Source organism: Pangasianodon hypophthalmus, chromosome 9 (genome assembly GCF_027358585.1).
Source record: "Pangasianodon hypophthalmus isolate fPanHyp1 chromosome 9, fPanHyp1.pri, whole genome shotgun sequence".
NCBI classification, from domain to species: Eukaryota; Metazoa; Chordata; class Actinopteri; order Siluriformes; family Pangasiidae; genus Pangasianodon; species Pangasianodon hypophthalmus.
Window position 1 is genome coordinate 24,211,382 of NC_069718.1, and position 15,556 is coordinate 24,226,937.

Genomic DNA, 15,556 nt, shown 5'->3' on the forward strand with positions numbered 1-15,556 from the left:
TTCTGCTTATATCAGATTGTCTTTTAGTTGTCTCATAGCTCCAAGGTCGACGGTTTGATTCCCGCCTCCACCCTGTGTGTATGGAGTTCGCATGTTCTCCCCGTGCTTCAGGGGTTTCCTCTGGGTACTCCGGTTTCCTCCCCCAGTCCAAAGACATGCGTTGTAGGCTGACTGGGATTTCCAAATTGTCTGTAGCATGTGAGTATGTGTGCGATTATACCCTGTGATGGGTTGGCACCCTGTCCAGGGTCACACCTGCCTTGTGCCCCGAGTCCCCTGGGATAGGCTCCAGGCTCCCCACGACCCTGTGTAGGATAAGCGGTATGGAAATTGTTGAAACTGAATTCCTTGTCAGAAGTGAGCACAATTGGAACATTTAGCATATTATCAAACTAGATGAGCTACAGAATATTTCTTTAATTTCCTTCCTCTGTCAATTTTTTTCCATATTTTTGGTCAGATGGAAGTCAAAAATATGTAGAAAATTATCTTTCCCACAACATCATTACCACCTTCCTGAATTTTTAGCCATATAGTTATTTATGGGTTTGAGATTCCTTTAAAACATGTTTGTTATTATTTTGGGGATTTTGTAACAATTGGTTACATCAGATGTTGCTTTGGTCTGACACAAAGAAACTACACAAAAATCTGGGTATGTGTGTTGGGGGTGTTAATGAGAGCAACTATGATTTTAAATTAATCTGGCCTGACAGTGAGCAGAGGGAACCGCCTACATCCTCAATCAACCAGCTGCTTCATTCACACACACACACACACACACACACACACACACATACACACACACACAGTGTATTACCACACAGGAACTCTTTTGTCTGGCTGGAGACAGAACTGTTAGGTCACTACAATAAGTGAGCTAGCTAGTGACCGATCACTATTGTAAGCAGTAATCCAACTAGAAAAATGAGCTAGCCCATGTTACTGAAATCATCAGCGCTCCTCTGCTGTAGTGATGTGACTTATTAACATGAATGTGTAATGTAACTTAACATTTCCAAGTGCTCAGCTCATGTCCACAAGCTGGATGAATATTGGTATGGCTGACCTGAATAGTCAAGTCAAGTTTATTTATCATTTGCGCAGTATGCCGAGATATATATGTACATTGAGATGCTTGTGGAGAGAGCTCAAGTAAATTGCTCATGTAGAAGAATATATATGACACCAAAAACACACACATGCACACACAGGGCACAAGAGCATAGACAAGTGATCAAACTGGAAATACACTAGAATACAGTAAACAAAGTACATTATACAATACGTGTAGTGAAGAAAGAAAGAATTGCTATATACAACACAAAGCATTGGACTAAAGTTTGTGTAAAATGTCCAAGAGATCAATGTCCAAGTGTAGTGTCCAAGAGATCAAATGTAGTGACCAAGTATAAACTGTCCAAGTGTAAAGGGATCAACTGTACAGTGACCAAGTGTGAAGTGTCTAGGAGTAAAATGTTCAATTGTAACTGGTCCAAGTGTGTTGTGACCAAATGTAAAGTATCTAGGTTTAGTGTTCAAGTGAAAAGTGTCCAAGTGTAAAGTGACCAAGTTACCAATTGTAACTGGTCCAAGTGTAATGTGACCAAATGTAATGTATCCAGGTTTAGTGTTCAAGTGAAAATTGTCCATGTGTAAAGTGTCCAAGTAAAGGGAGCAAGTGTAAAGAGTTCAAGTGTGGTGTCCAAGTGAAAGGTGACCAAGTGTCTAGGGATAGCGTTCAAGTGAAAATTGTCCAAGTGTAAAATATCCAATTGTAGCGTCCAAGTGTAAAGTGACCAAGCGGCAATAGAAGAAATTGAGAAGTGAATTAGTAACACTGGGAGTGTGAAGCTGTCTACAGGCTATTTAGGAGCACAGCAGCCTGCAGGTGGAAAAAAAAAAGTCTTTACCGGGCTTCTCCATGGTTGGTTGCTCTGAAAGTGCTTGCCAGGTGGTAATTTGGAAACAGTGTGCTGGGTGACTGAGGTCTGAGGTGATTTTGTGAGCTTTCCTGTAGATGTGTCCAGTAGATGTACAGTATGACTCTGTATGACTCCTGTGGAGTCTGTATCCTGGCTGGGAGTCTGTACAGGTATTTTAATCCTATCAATCCTATCATACCATGATTTAGTAGCCAGGCAAATACTTTGATCACTGGGTCACTCTGACAAACAAAATATTTATCATCATGCTGCAGTTACTACAACATCAAATTGCTGTCCAAGATTTGTAATTTCTCTGAATCGATCCTTTGGGTAGTTTATTCATTTTTCAGCACAGTGAAACTAATGCTTAACAATGCACACTGTGTTTTCTTAAGTGTGTGTTACTGAACACCTGTCTCCACTGTAGTTCTTCAATTAGTGGGTACTGTAATCATGGTGGGTAGCTCTAGATTTTCCAAAGGCTCACTCCTGACAAGTCTGTAACTAATCAATAGTGTGATATCAAGGAGAATTAAAAGCTGTTAAGATACAAGTACATTGCAAATGAAGGAGAAAAGCCCAAAGCTGTTATTAGCACCAATTTTATGAGCATATACCCAAAAACACATTAGACTTGCAGTTACTTTTTTCACCATTCTGTTGTGTTTGATGATGTCAAACTGTCAAAGAGAATGTGGTGTATACTATATTATTTATTTAAACTGAATTACTATTGTGATTACAGTTTGTGAATGAATGCCCAAAGCCTTCACTGGAAGATATTTTGTAAACGTTTTTGCCACAAACAAGTTATAGGCTACCACAGTAAGCCAACAAGCAGGGAATTAGATAGTTATTCTTCTTCTTCTTCTTCTCCTTATTCTTCTTCTTATTATTATTATTTAATTAATTAATTTTAACTTTGTTTAAATACTTTATTTTTACTTTGTTGTCATTGTGTATAACTAGTATTATATGAAATATCTTTTAAAAAATATTTTATATTTTCAGTATAAGAATATAGTCAAATTTCTTATTTATTATTATAAGATTACAGTAAACCAAATCTAAAATTATTAAACTTATTTGTAGATGCTTTTACTTCAAGCTTCAAGTGCAAGCTTAAAATAGACTTGTTCTATTGAGAGATAATTTAGCCAATTTTAAGCATTTATTTCTAGAAAATGCAATTAAATGCAAAATTATCTGCCAACAGAATAAGAAAATTGAAAGCTCGAAATTAGTTAAAACTAAGAAATAGGAAAGTTGACTATATTCTAGATATTTTCACTACCAAGATGTCATTTCTTGCAGTGTACTGCATGGGGAGGTGGTGGAGATGTAGCCTACACAAGCATTCAATGCACCAAATAAATCAAAGCTTGCAAAACTTCAGTTAAAGGATTGGTCTGTAATTTGTGTTGTTCTGCTGAATGTAAGGCGACTTGCTACCGCATTGAAAACCCAGATAAGCCTTGCCTTTCTCCTGATTTCGCTCCCTCTCTTTAAACTACAAGTTGACTTTTAGGGAAAAGCTGCAGAGCTAGAGCAGCTCAGATCTGACTGACAGCAGAGCCAATTTCCGGGCCTGAAAAATGTAAACAGAAACTTGACGTGCAACACAACAATTGAGACTCACCATTCACAGTTCTAAAGTACGTATCTTTGAAATGAAACCATTAAAAGTGTTTCTAGACTTATATTAAACACTATAAATGGCACCTTTAAACAGACTGAATCAAAGCCATAACACTCACACCTTCTCCAGGAGTGAATGAGCAGTATCTATTATCTCACAAAAAAGATTATTCATTATGACTAGTCTCAATTGAGCTTTTTTTCCTCTCTCTCTCTCTCACACACTCACACACACACACAGAAAGGTAGAGCCAGGGATCTTTACTCAACTTCAGGAAATTCCTAAAGGGAGGCAAAGAACAGGGAACGTATTTCTGCACTGTCAACAATATGCAAGTACGCTCACACTTCCGAGACACACGTGTCCTGTGCATGCCGCATACACAAGCAGAGACTTGTGACACTGGAGATATAATGCATACATGTAGAATTACTCTATATCGTGTTTTACTCAGGGCTCCAGCGTACTCCGGTGCCATTCTGAGATATCTCCTCTGTTTTCATTGCCCTGCCATCAATCCTGGAGCATTCCTACACATAGAGCTTTCCTGCTAGCATAGTGCACGTTAGTTTCATGAGTGTCAAGTGACTTCTTGACTCAATCTTTATGGAATCTGTAGGCAGAAAAGTAACAGCTTGAGTTTATGAGAAGATAAGCTGTACTCAAACTTTATGAGATAAGTTGAAGCTTAAAATGAGCTAGTCTAAGAACAATGCCCAAAAAGGAAGTCAAGGGAGACGTCAGAAAAGTCTCTCAAATTATCTTGAATTATACGAGTGAGCGCATAGTGACCTAAAATGGAGACTGAACAAGAAAATTTTTTTCCCCGCGTATGTATTTCTGGCTTCGAGCTCAGTGTTTGACCTTAAGAGGAACACAGCATCATTTTCTACTTCATAAAGAAATCCAGAAAGCTGTCTCAGATCAAGCTGTTTATTATCCAGTTTCACATTCTGGAAAAAAGAAAAAAGAAAAAAGAAAAAAAAAAAAAAAAAACACATTTCCACTTTTTTTTTTTTATTATTTTTTTTTTTTTTAAACATCTCATCTTAGCAGACCATTTCATTCATTAAACTCAGTTCGGCCACAGTCTGGGTAGGTCAGTATTCATCACACACAAAAAAGAAAAAAAATTGCACTTATCTACTTCAAACAAGATAGAGACAAAATATCATCAAAATAACACAAGGGTAGACTTAACATCTTATACAGATATACTTATTTAATTTCACAAAAATGCATAAATATCCATTATTACACAAATGTACAAAAATACTTGTACTTTTTTTTTGTTCAAATATACTCTAAACAAGCACAGATACCAGAGCAGGGGCGATGCATTTGAGGTCTTGAGGAGAAGCGTCTCAGAAGGATTCGTCCATCATGGACAATTTTACAGTCACAATCATAGAGAACAGAAAAAAATAACCCAGTGCATGTGGAATTCGATTTTGAACACACAAAAACAAAAGGAAACTTGATAGTAACAAGATGTAGACCTCTACCTTGCGAGTAACATCATACGTGTCAAATACGAGATCTTCACAGAAGCAAGAAGCTAGAGGGCTTGACCAAATGGCAAAAAAAGAAGACAGACACAACCTTGCATTCTACATTTCATGCCATATACTATACTTCAACATGCATAATGATTATCCCCTTTCCCCCCTAAACACACACAACTAACAGAGCAGCTAGAAAATTTCAACTTGCACATGATTGGCTCGTCACGTGTGGCTTTGAAAAGTGGAGACTGTACCATTAGCCCATGAGGCCTCAGCTGTGGACAACATCCTGGGTTTATTTTTTATGCTCAGGGTCCTTCAGAGAAGAGTATTCTCCTGAATCATAAAGTCATTTATACACTGTGTTGTTAAATATACCTGACTGAATTACATGTTGAGCCCAGTACAGCTTACTGAGAGGGACCGATGGACGGAGGGATGGAGGGACGAAACTACATGTACTGAGCGGCACCTGAGGAGAGAGCAGTGTAGTGAACCAACAGACACACCAACAAGCCCATGTTCACACAGTTACATATTAAAACCAAAGCTCAGCAGATTTAGAGATACTTACTATTATACATTTAACAGAATTGGCGGGATTTCCATCCGGGCTGTGAAGTGTCAGAGGGCGAGGGGTACCAGCGCATCTGTGAGGCAGAACAGCAGCTTAGAGCACAGAATATCTATCATAGTGCTATTAAACTTATTTCTATTCGAGCATTACTCCAATCCTAAATGTGAGAGCAATCCGTTTAAATTCTCATCTTTCTTCCCTCTTCTTCATGTGTGGGCGTGATTTGAACTCGAATAACATTCTTTAGGTAAAGTTTAATAACAAAATTAACTCAAAAAATGTTACACGGTCAAAAAACTGTTTCGCTCCAATATTGCATCACAAAAAAAAAAAAAAAAAAAAACTAACAGTCCTTGCCGGAAGTGGCATCATTGTCAATATGAAATATAATACACATATTAGATTATTTACTTTATAATTATTTTACAACTGCTTAACACACACAATTATTTATTCCACATCTATATAAGAGACAAATAACATATGGCTCTTACACTAAATTTAGTTAGCTCGCTGCACCATCCTGCAGTTTCTAGTCAGTTATCGTAACTGTGTCAGCTCTAAACACGGACTATATTTTGCTTTACACATAAGTAACTTTGGATGACCAAAACACAGTGATGTGGGGTAGGGCTGGGGAATACAATGATATCAATATTGTGATAAATTATGTCACGGTACGCTATTCTGAGATATCTTGGGTATTGTGGCATCTTTTTTTTTAGTTTCTTACTAAATTTATTTATTTATTTTTAAACAGTGGTGAATTCTGGACACAGCTGATGTAATGGTAAAAATTTTGTATTGGATTTTAAAATTGTAACCTGTACAGTGTAAAAAAAAATGTTGTAGGCATTAGTTAAGCATCTTAAAAATCATCTGAACTGATTTATTAAAAAAAAAAAAAAAAAAAAAAAAAACCACTACTGTTAGCAAACCTATATGACATTGTGACATAAATATATCATGTATCCCTAGGAGTCCATCTGCAACAATCTTTCACCAGATTCACCAGCTATCGTGTGGTCTGGTACTTGGAGTGTGACTGTATGATCCTCACCAAGAGCAGGGGAATGCACAAGCTTGCTACACTTTTTTCCTAGCTCCTGGCTTGAGAAACACACCAAAAACTAACCAGACAACAAGCACCATCTGAATTATACAACTGATACCATCACTCACCTGTAGCAGTGTTACAGACTACAACAGTATCAGAATAACGTGTTCTTACACTCAGTTTAGCTGAGATCATGTCCTTATACAAAGGGGGAAATTACATGTAAGTGGTAAATGGTGCATCATGGACAGTCACACAGTGCATTTCAAGTATTCAACCTTTAAATCTTTAAAAATGGATCAGTAACTAATTCCAAACGAGACTGTGTTTAGTGAATGTCACAACACTCTTCTGACCCTGAAAAATTATTTAACCTTGCAATGAAGGTTTGGACTTTGGATCAGTATAGCTGTGCTTTTTTCTTAAGTCAGAGGCTTTGTTTAATGTCTAGCTTTCACCTGTGCATGTGATTTTGGCCACAGATTAAAGGACTAACTACCAATCCTCTTTACTCTCAACTCTCTGAACACCTGCACCTAGAGGATAAGCTCTTTCACAGGACATCACCAGCACTCACACACCAAGTCACTCACTGTGTCCAAACACTGCTGAAATGACCAAACCTCCATTAATAGGCATCATTTGTCCTTAGTGGAAAGAAAACTACTGAAATGAAAAAAAGGTAGATTTGTAGAAGATGGTTTCTAAATACAAGAATGATGAACCAGCCAGGTTTAAGTGAGATTTGTGACAAGATGACATTTTCAAGAGCTTGGTCAACCACTTCAGTTGCGACCTTACATTTACATTGCCTTGTTGTCGTGGCAACAGAAGGCACAATTTGCCTGTTTAATCAATAAACCTGATCCGTCAAGACGGAACGAATCCGCTAGACCAGTCACATTCAATTACGCATAGACATGAACAGCATTAAATATTAAAAAGGACCTAACAAGAAACCCCACAACGCATTAAGTGAGTTTCTAAAATCTGTTTCTGGCTTTGATACCGTTTTAATAAGTTGATGGTTAAATTATAATGCACGTGATAACTGACATGACCTTTATAATGGAAAAAAAGGGAAAAATATTAAAATGTTCACAGGAATTCTAATCGTTTATGAACTATTCCTTGACTGTACCAGAATGTTAAATAGTAATGTATGTATATTAAAACCATTATTTATATATAGAACAAAAGACCTCACAGTCTCCCTCTGCACTGTTTTAGTAGCTTGCAAAAATCCAAACACGTGGCTTTTTGGCTAACGTTTAACCGGCCTCCACCGGCCACAGATTCACTCAACAACCAATGTATAATCCAAGCTGAGATGCAATTAAAAACAGATTTTCTCTGTTGTGATCCCTTAGCAACACTAGCAAATGGAGGAATTTTTTTTTTTTGAGAGATATATTGGGAAAGCAGGTTCATTACTCATTCCCAGAGGACTGCAGACAGAAGACAATGACACAGCGACAATGATGAAGCCAAAAAATTATCTGCATAGTGAATGCTTTTGATACATCAATCTGTGTGGCATAACGTAGCGAGATTAGTAATTCCTCCGTCAAATGGAGTAAGCTTCCTGAAGAGACCAAACCAGGTCTGCTCACGCGTTCGTTCATTCATTCCTCAGTTACTGATGCGCATGTTAGGTAAGAAGTAGAGTGTAAAAAGACCTGCATCCTGTAGTTAAAACAAAAGGAGCAGCAGGTGTACAGGCTCATCTATACAGCATGTGTTTGAAAGGAAAGGAACAGGAACACACCGGTTGCTCCCTCACCTGGGCGTGCAGGGCAGCGGCGGCTGCAGCGGCTGCAGGGTAGGTGAAGGCTGCGTGGGGCAGGCCAGGGGTTAGCTCAGTGGTGTAGAGCGGATACGGTGTCCATGCCTCTGGGGATGCTGGGATCAGTGCTGCGCCAGTCAGGTCATCTGCAGAGTAAGACGGCAAACGCGTTAGGAACAGCCAGTCACATGCGGTCTGAAGTGTGCAAGATATGCCTCCCTGTTTTCCCCATATATGCTGTGAATTTCTCTTTTCTTTTCTTTTCTTTTTAACATATGAAACACAATGCTTTGAAGACATACAGTAATAAACAGAATTAAAAAGAAAAAACAAGAAGAATCAAGTCCAGAATCAACCAAACAACTTGATGCAAATTGTCATTTGTTTTACACACAATAACTAGAGATGGCACAATATCACTTTCTTTTCTGACACAGATACCTTGAACACTGAAACCTTGAGTATCAGCCGATACCAAATACTGTTTTTTTTTAGTTTTTAAAGAATTTTTAAAGCTTAATCTTTCACACAAAAACCACTTACATTGTAACTATATTAAAGTACAAATATAATCAATCCTAACTAAAGGATAAACCAGTCAAGTCCCTTTATATGTAAACATTCCCAGTTACCAAAAATAGTTCTTTTCCTAATCCAATTTGCCATGTTATAGGATCTAATATCCAATATGCTGTATCTGATCAGAGCCACTAAGTTTTGCTGATATCGGCTTGATACCGATACTGAGTATTAGATCATTGCCATCTCTACTTTGTATACAGTCGATGTGTAATCAGTTCAGTTTTCAGTACGGCAAATTTTGAATTAGTCTGTTACTAAGTCAGACGATCCTATATACGTGTAGAAAGGCAATCTGAACCCTGAGCATCACACACTGGCGAAAGTAGCACTGGCAGAATGTTGACAAAAAATGTGTGCTAGTGTGTGTTAAAAGCCAGAGTTCCATACTCACATGGATCACGTGCAATAAAGTGAGCCCCAAGAGCTGGGTGCAGGCTTGAGGGGTTCGGCGTGCCCATCAGCTTACTCTTCGCCATCTTGGTGTTAGCCTTAGCAAACTCCAGACGCAGTGTCTGGGGGTTCTCCGGGTCAAAGCGAATCCCCTTATAAAAAGACAGGACAGTGTAGCAGACCAAAAAGGCTTGAGGGCCATTTCTTAGTAAGTGTGATCTTGGATTACTCTAATGAGCAATCTGTGAATGGAAGAGCTGAGAAGTCAAAGCAGTGAGGTTCAGAACATGATCATCTTTGTTCATAATTGATAGAGACGAAGCAGAATATTAACAGCAGCAGTCATTTAGATTCTGGCAGCAGAACCATGTTAAAGGAGCATACAAATTCAATTTGCTTAGCACCACTGCAATTAGGTTATGAGGCATCAGAGACTCAGGCGATGTACCCTTTTCAAGCCTGAAGTGGACTAGCTTAACAGATAAATCAGACATCTGCTGTATTTTGACACTACTGAGGGCTTTTAAAAACTAAGCCAACAACCCAGTGACGTCATGGAACTTTCCACTTTTAGGGACCGAGAGTGAGTCAAACTTATTTAAGCACGAGAGACACTGAGGCACTGAGTCAAACTTTTAGACGCAAGATGTGGCGCACAGGGCGGGGAGCTAATCAATAATTCAGAGTAGGCACTGCCGCAGACATTTACTTACAGACGACTGAAGGGTTACTTACATTTAATGCGTTTTTCGCTGCTTCGGCCCCAGACCTGCTGTCAAAGGTAACAAAGCCAACAGGCTGAGAGAGAAAGAGGGAGTTTTTTTATATAGTGATGGATTAAACATGTAGCATCCTTCCACATAATATCCATATTTATCAAAGTTGTTTTATGATAAAGGAAAAAACCCACACAGACTGTGTTAACTGTAGTAACTGTATTTCCCACAACATGCACAAGACATGCCTGAAAATAATGGGTAAAGAACAAGTGTAATTCATAAATATTACCTGCTTTGAGGTTAGTTTTATAAGTGATCCTTCATATCCCTGTTAAAAAAAAAAAAAAAAAAAAAAAAAAGGCAGAAATAATATAATTTAATTCGTGGATAAACAAGGCTCTTTACAGAACATAATTAAACTGTAAGTGGCTAAAATACATACATAAACATAGTTGCATAACAGAGAGATTAAAATATACACAATCATGAAAAATTCCAGACGAGGAGAAGCGTGTTACTTTGGAGCGCTCGGTTGTTTTGAATACCTTGAACGGCCTGAACAGCAGGTACAACTCCCGCGGCTTGATGTCTACCGGCAGACCACTGACAAAAAGTGTTCGTACCTAGAAAATGAAAATGCCTCAGTAACTACAGAACAAAAATAAAAGTGTCCTTTAACTTCTATTATGACAAACTAGTGTGAATATGCAATGGGCTAGTAAGAGTCTCATGAAAGTGTGCTTTTACTGTGAATTTGTTTTCGTGGAACAGTAACAGTACCTGAAAAATATAAAATATACTGTGTATTAATCAAGTTTCAAACTACCTTCAGTCCTGCCCGCTTGCAACTTTTCCCTTCCTATTGTCTCAGAAACTCTCTCCATTTTCTGCAGCTTTTGTTCAGTATTTAAGATTGACTGTACACAAAAATCATGAGAAACTGTGTTAGTTAAGTGAAGACATTAAGTGTGTGCATGGCTACCAAGTGTGAGTGAGCGAACTGAGCGTGGAAAGTGTTTTGTGGATGCAAGAATCTCTCTATGGGGAATGAAAAAGAAATCCTGCTTCAATGCAGTGGAAGGCAGAAAAGTCTAATTTCACTACAAAATGAATCAGATGAAGCAAATGATACTGGTGGATACAGAGAAATAGTGATTGGAAAGGCTATAAAGGGGCTCAGTGGGAAATTTACTGAGCACAAAAAAATGTTGATTTATACACATTTGTGAAAGCAATATATAAAGCAGGAATCATGGCCCCCTCTTGTGCCAGCTATTTAAAGAATAAACTCCTATATACACACACACTCGAGCACGCATATTCTATAGGTTTCTTTCTTAATCTTGAAAAAAACAAATGAGTGTCGACTGCTCTCGAGTCCATCCCATTTAACACCTTTAGCTTCACAAAGAGAGTGATGGGAGAACATCCCAAGTGGAACATTATAAAAACAAAAACCTTCTTGTTAACAGCCTATAAAAATGATTACATATCAGAAACACAGCAACGCATCTGCATTTCAAATGTGAGCCACCTTAACCCATGCTTCATATTTCTACATGCATCATTTCCGCAAAATACAGGACCCACTGGAAAGGAATCATCATTTCCTTCATTAGAGAAGTCACCGTGGCCTGGACCAAACCGAGGATTGTCTCACCGTGAGTCAGCGTGAGTGACCCCACAAACACTGGGCACAAATGGTAAAGCTAGCTCTAGTCTTTATGACCTTTTTCTAACTGAATCCACTGTAAAAGTTAAGCATTATCTTTTGTGACAATGACCCCCCCACACAAAAAAAAGCTAAACTAGTGCAGTAGTGAAAAACCTGATGAATATGTAAAGAAAAAAATATGCTATGAATCTAGTTTGGCATGACAAAACATATTGCTAAATGTTTATATTTCCATGTCCCGTTTAGGGTCAAAAACAAGTCACACACTTGTTCTAGCTACAACCAGAATACACAATTGTGAAAGCTGGATGAGGGCATGCAGCACCTGGCCCGGTTTTAGCAGAGCTTGCGGTATCCTCACCCTAAACAATGAACTCTACAAAACTCCACCGAAACTGAGGATCATTTATACCCAGAACCAACCTGAAAGTCCATCTCAAAACAGCTGAATTTACAGGAACTAGAAAAAGAATACTGTCAGAATTGTTAATCCAGGACACCTTGAATTTCAGACTATTACAAAATGCAGTGTAACACGATAAATATCTTGCAGATCTACGGTGTGATTTGATCCACAGGTTTAGATAAACGGACGGCGGTCCTGGAGAGAGACTGGTGGCTTTTGGTCTCCTGCAAACTAATGGGAAAACTAAACTGAGCAGACATGCAGCAGGAAATCCCTCCAGCGCAGGGGCCAGAGGTGACAGGAAGACTGGACGAGATTTCAGTAAAGAGGTGTTCTTTCCAGCTTGGCTTTCAATGAAGATTTGAAGCCCAAAAACATTTTACTATATGACCTAACAGACATTGACCTTAAAGGCGCTCACACAGGCTTCTCCATGCTCACTGAAAGCACCTTTAACAGCTCCATTTTTTATTTATTTTCCATAATGGTGTACTAAACTTAACTAAAACAATGAGAAGATGCTTTCAAAAAATATTATTATTATTATTATTATTATTATTATTATTATTATTAAGCATTGTAAGTTTCAGAACACCATTATATTTTAATGAAAGTGAAACCAAGTACAAGCTTAGGGGAGGAAAAGAAAAAAAAAAAAAAAAAAAAAAAAAAAAAGGTACTAAACTAGACCTTTCCTTGTCATTGGGGTGATTCCCTCAAGGGTACTGTGTACCTTTGGTACCTGTCTTGTAGAACACCTTTAAAAATGATTTAAAATACATAACTGGACCTTAAAGACCACTCCTGCAACTTTAATTCCCTTTTAGATGAATACATTACACAACATCCACCCTTCCAGGTGAAAGATATAAAAGCTACATAATAAAAGGTACAAAAGAAAGGATTTTTTTTTCCCCCTGAGAGTGCATAATCTAATTTAGGCTAAAAAGTTTTCCCCCCCTCATGGTGTGTAGACTTGACTTAATTCAGCACTGTGTTTTGAATTAATACCAGTCTCTATGAGACAGAGCTAATGCAACAGGAAAAAAAGTTAAACAAGTGAAGCAGGTGAAAGAGTCCAAGCAGTCTACCTTACACCATCAACCTGAAGATTAATCATCAACCAAGTACACAAAGAACAATAAAACCCTTTCCTTTTCAACTCGCATTCCTCCAACAAATAATAAAAACAATCCTGAACAACAAAACAGCGACCATGAACACTCTGACACACCTGTGCTGCGTTCAAGAGCCTCAACCCTGGACGCTGGACGCCGACTTTTCGACATTTTATAAATATTAAATTAGGAAGCAGGGGGAAAAACAGTCAGACTATACAGTTTACAACTCTAAATTACAAAAAAAAGAGGTTAAATAATGGTTTATATTGAAACTACGTGCAAAAAAAGGAAGGAAAAGTTGGCACAGTTGGGATATCTTAATCAGCGCCGTCCCGCAGAAACACACAAACTGTAAAGAGTAGCGGTTTTCCCTTACCTCCTCCTCTAATGATACATTGTTGTTCGGCTCAGAATCTGATTTGAGACTCATTGTGTAACTTTAACGCTTCTTTACGCGATAGAAAAAACTTTTTTTGCTTTTCCCTGTCGGTGGGTTTGTCTGTCCTGTTCTTTTCTTTGCTTTTGTGTGCCCTGACGCGCGTTAAAGTCGGCAGAAGAGAATCTTGGTGTCGTTTGGTGAGACTTCAGGAAAAGACGTGCCCAGGTGAAGCCGTGCTGTAAGCCAAAGTATCCAAGGAGGTACCAGAAAATTAAAAAAAAAAAAAAAAAAAAAAAAGCAACAACAACAACAAAAAATTAAAGGTGATGTAGTGGAGAAGTGCACTGTGAGGGTGAGAAAAGGGAAAAAGAAGTGATTTTTTTTTTTTTTTTTTTTTTTTTTTTGAGTTGGTTCCCCCCCTGCCTTGCTCACATCAAGCTCGTTTGAGTTTAAATTCAATCAGGAGAGAAATGGAAGACAGGTTAAATTTAAAAGGTGAAGATGTCTCCGTGCTCGCCCTGCTCCTCTGCCTTTCCATTCGCTGATCAATCATATTAAAGGTGGAGGAAAGTGAAGTGCTGCAGATGGACTTCAGCTGGTCCCAGGCCCGGCCCCAGGCCCAGCCCACTGCCCCAGGCCCAGCCCCAGGCCCAGCCCACTGCCTGCCTCAGCCCCTCACACAGGGCGGGCCTGTGCACTACTACCAAAACTTTGTGTTACTTTTCTTTTCCTCCTTCTTTAATTTTTCATTTTTCTCCACTTAGACGCTACAGTCGCTTTAATGTCCATGTGACTGCTTCCTTCTCCTGTCTGAAGAATCACAACATTTTTATTTATTTCTCCACTGTAATTAGTTATACATACGGTTCTACAGAATGTCCCATTCATTCTTAACCCACACTGAAACTTATAATACTAATAAGTCACGGATTATTACACTGCTAGACCACAGGTTTCTATTCCTGGCCCTGGAGAACCCCCTGTCCTACACATTTTAGTGTTTCTCCTGCTCTAACACACCTCACCTAATAAACACCACTTCCAGAGTTCAGAAGGAGGTGTGTTAGAGCAGAGAAAACACTAAAATGTGCAGGACCAGATTTGGGAACCTGTATGAAAGAGAGCGAGAGAGAGAGAGAGAGAGAGAGAGAGATGAGTAAGTAGAACTGCTTCATAAAATGTAAACACCCAGCCTTAAGGACATGCTGTTCTGATGTTCAGAGCTCTAGAGATTTAATATACAGTCATATACAGAAGATGAGCCTCTGTGTTCTTTAAACTGTCACGGCTTTTCCGCATGACCCACTGCTGACTAAAAGGTATATCCTAAAGGATATATTGGGTTGTGATTGTGTGTGATTGCTGATTTTACAGCATGCAAACTCTCAAATGACCTTAAAGCCATAAAGCCTGTCATGAATTCATGATGATTTACAAAGTAATTTCTTTTAAGGAAAAGAGCCTACCTTAAAAAGAATGAAGAATTTGAAATGTAGCCTACATGGGATGTATATTGATTATTTTGTGTAACCTAAAATCAAATTGTAACAATCCAGGAATTAAATGCACAAGTGGTATTAATAGCAATTATTGAACTGAAATAGAATTGAAATAGAACTATTTTGACCAAAAAAAGAAACAGCACAGATACTACTACTAGTAGTAAAAATAAGTATAACAATTAGAAGCTAATAATAATTAAAATACATTAAATATTTATTTTACATTAATATAATATAAAAATATTAAAGTGTAATGTAGAAAAATACAGGGATTAAAGGAAAGTGGGATT

At 38.2% G+C, this 15,556-nt stretch overlaps 1 protein-coding gene across 2 annotated transcripts; it reads right to left on the reverse strand.

The window, feature by feature from the left end:
- Window positions 1–4,486: 4,486 nt before the first annotated feature.
- On the reverse strand, window positions 4,487–14,340 carry rbpms2a (RNA binding protein, mRNA processing factor 2a). 2 transcript variants are annotated; one of them, XM_053237057.1, is made up of 8 exons: window positions 13,762–14,340; window positions 10,729–10,806; window positions 10,473–10,511; window positions 10,200–10,262; window positions 9,466–9,616; window positions 8,475–8,638; window positions 5,647–5,722; window positions 4,487–5,544 (listed from the first exon to the last, which is right to left on the reverse strand). In XM_053237057.1, the coding sequence occupies exons 1-7, from the start codon at window positions 13,813–13,815 to the stop codon at window positions 5,657–5,659; spliced, it is 615 nt and encodes a 204-aa protein (XP_053093032.1). In that variant the 5' UTR covers window positions 13,816–14,340; the 3' UTR covers window positions 4,487–5,544; window positions 5,647–5,656. The 2 variants fall into 2 exon arrangements, with proteins under 2 accessions (XP_053093032.1, XP_034163239.1); XM_034307348.2 differs by having other exon boundaries at window positions 8,490–8,638; window positions 13,762–14,337.
- Between the last annotated feature and the right edge of the window lie 1,216 nt (window positions 14,341–15,556).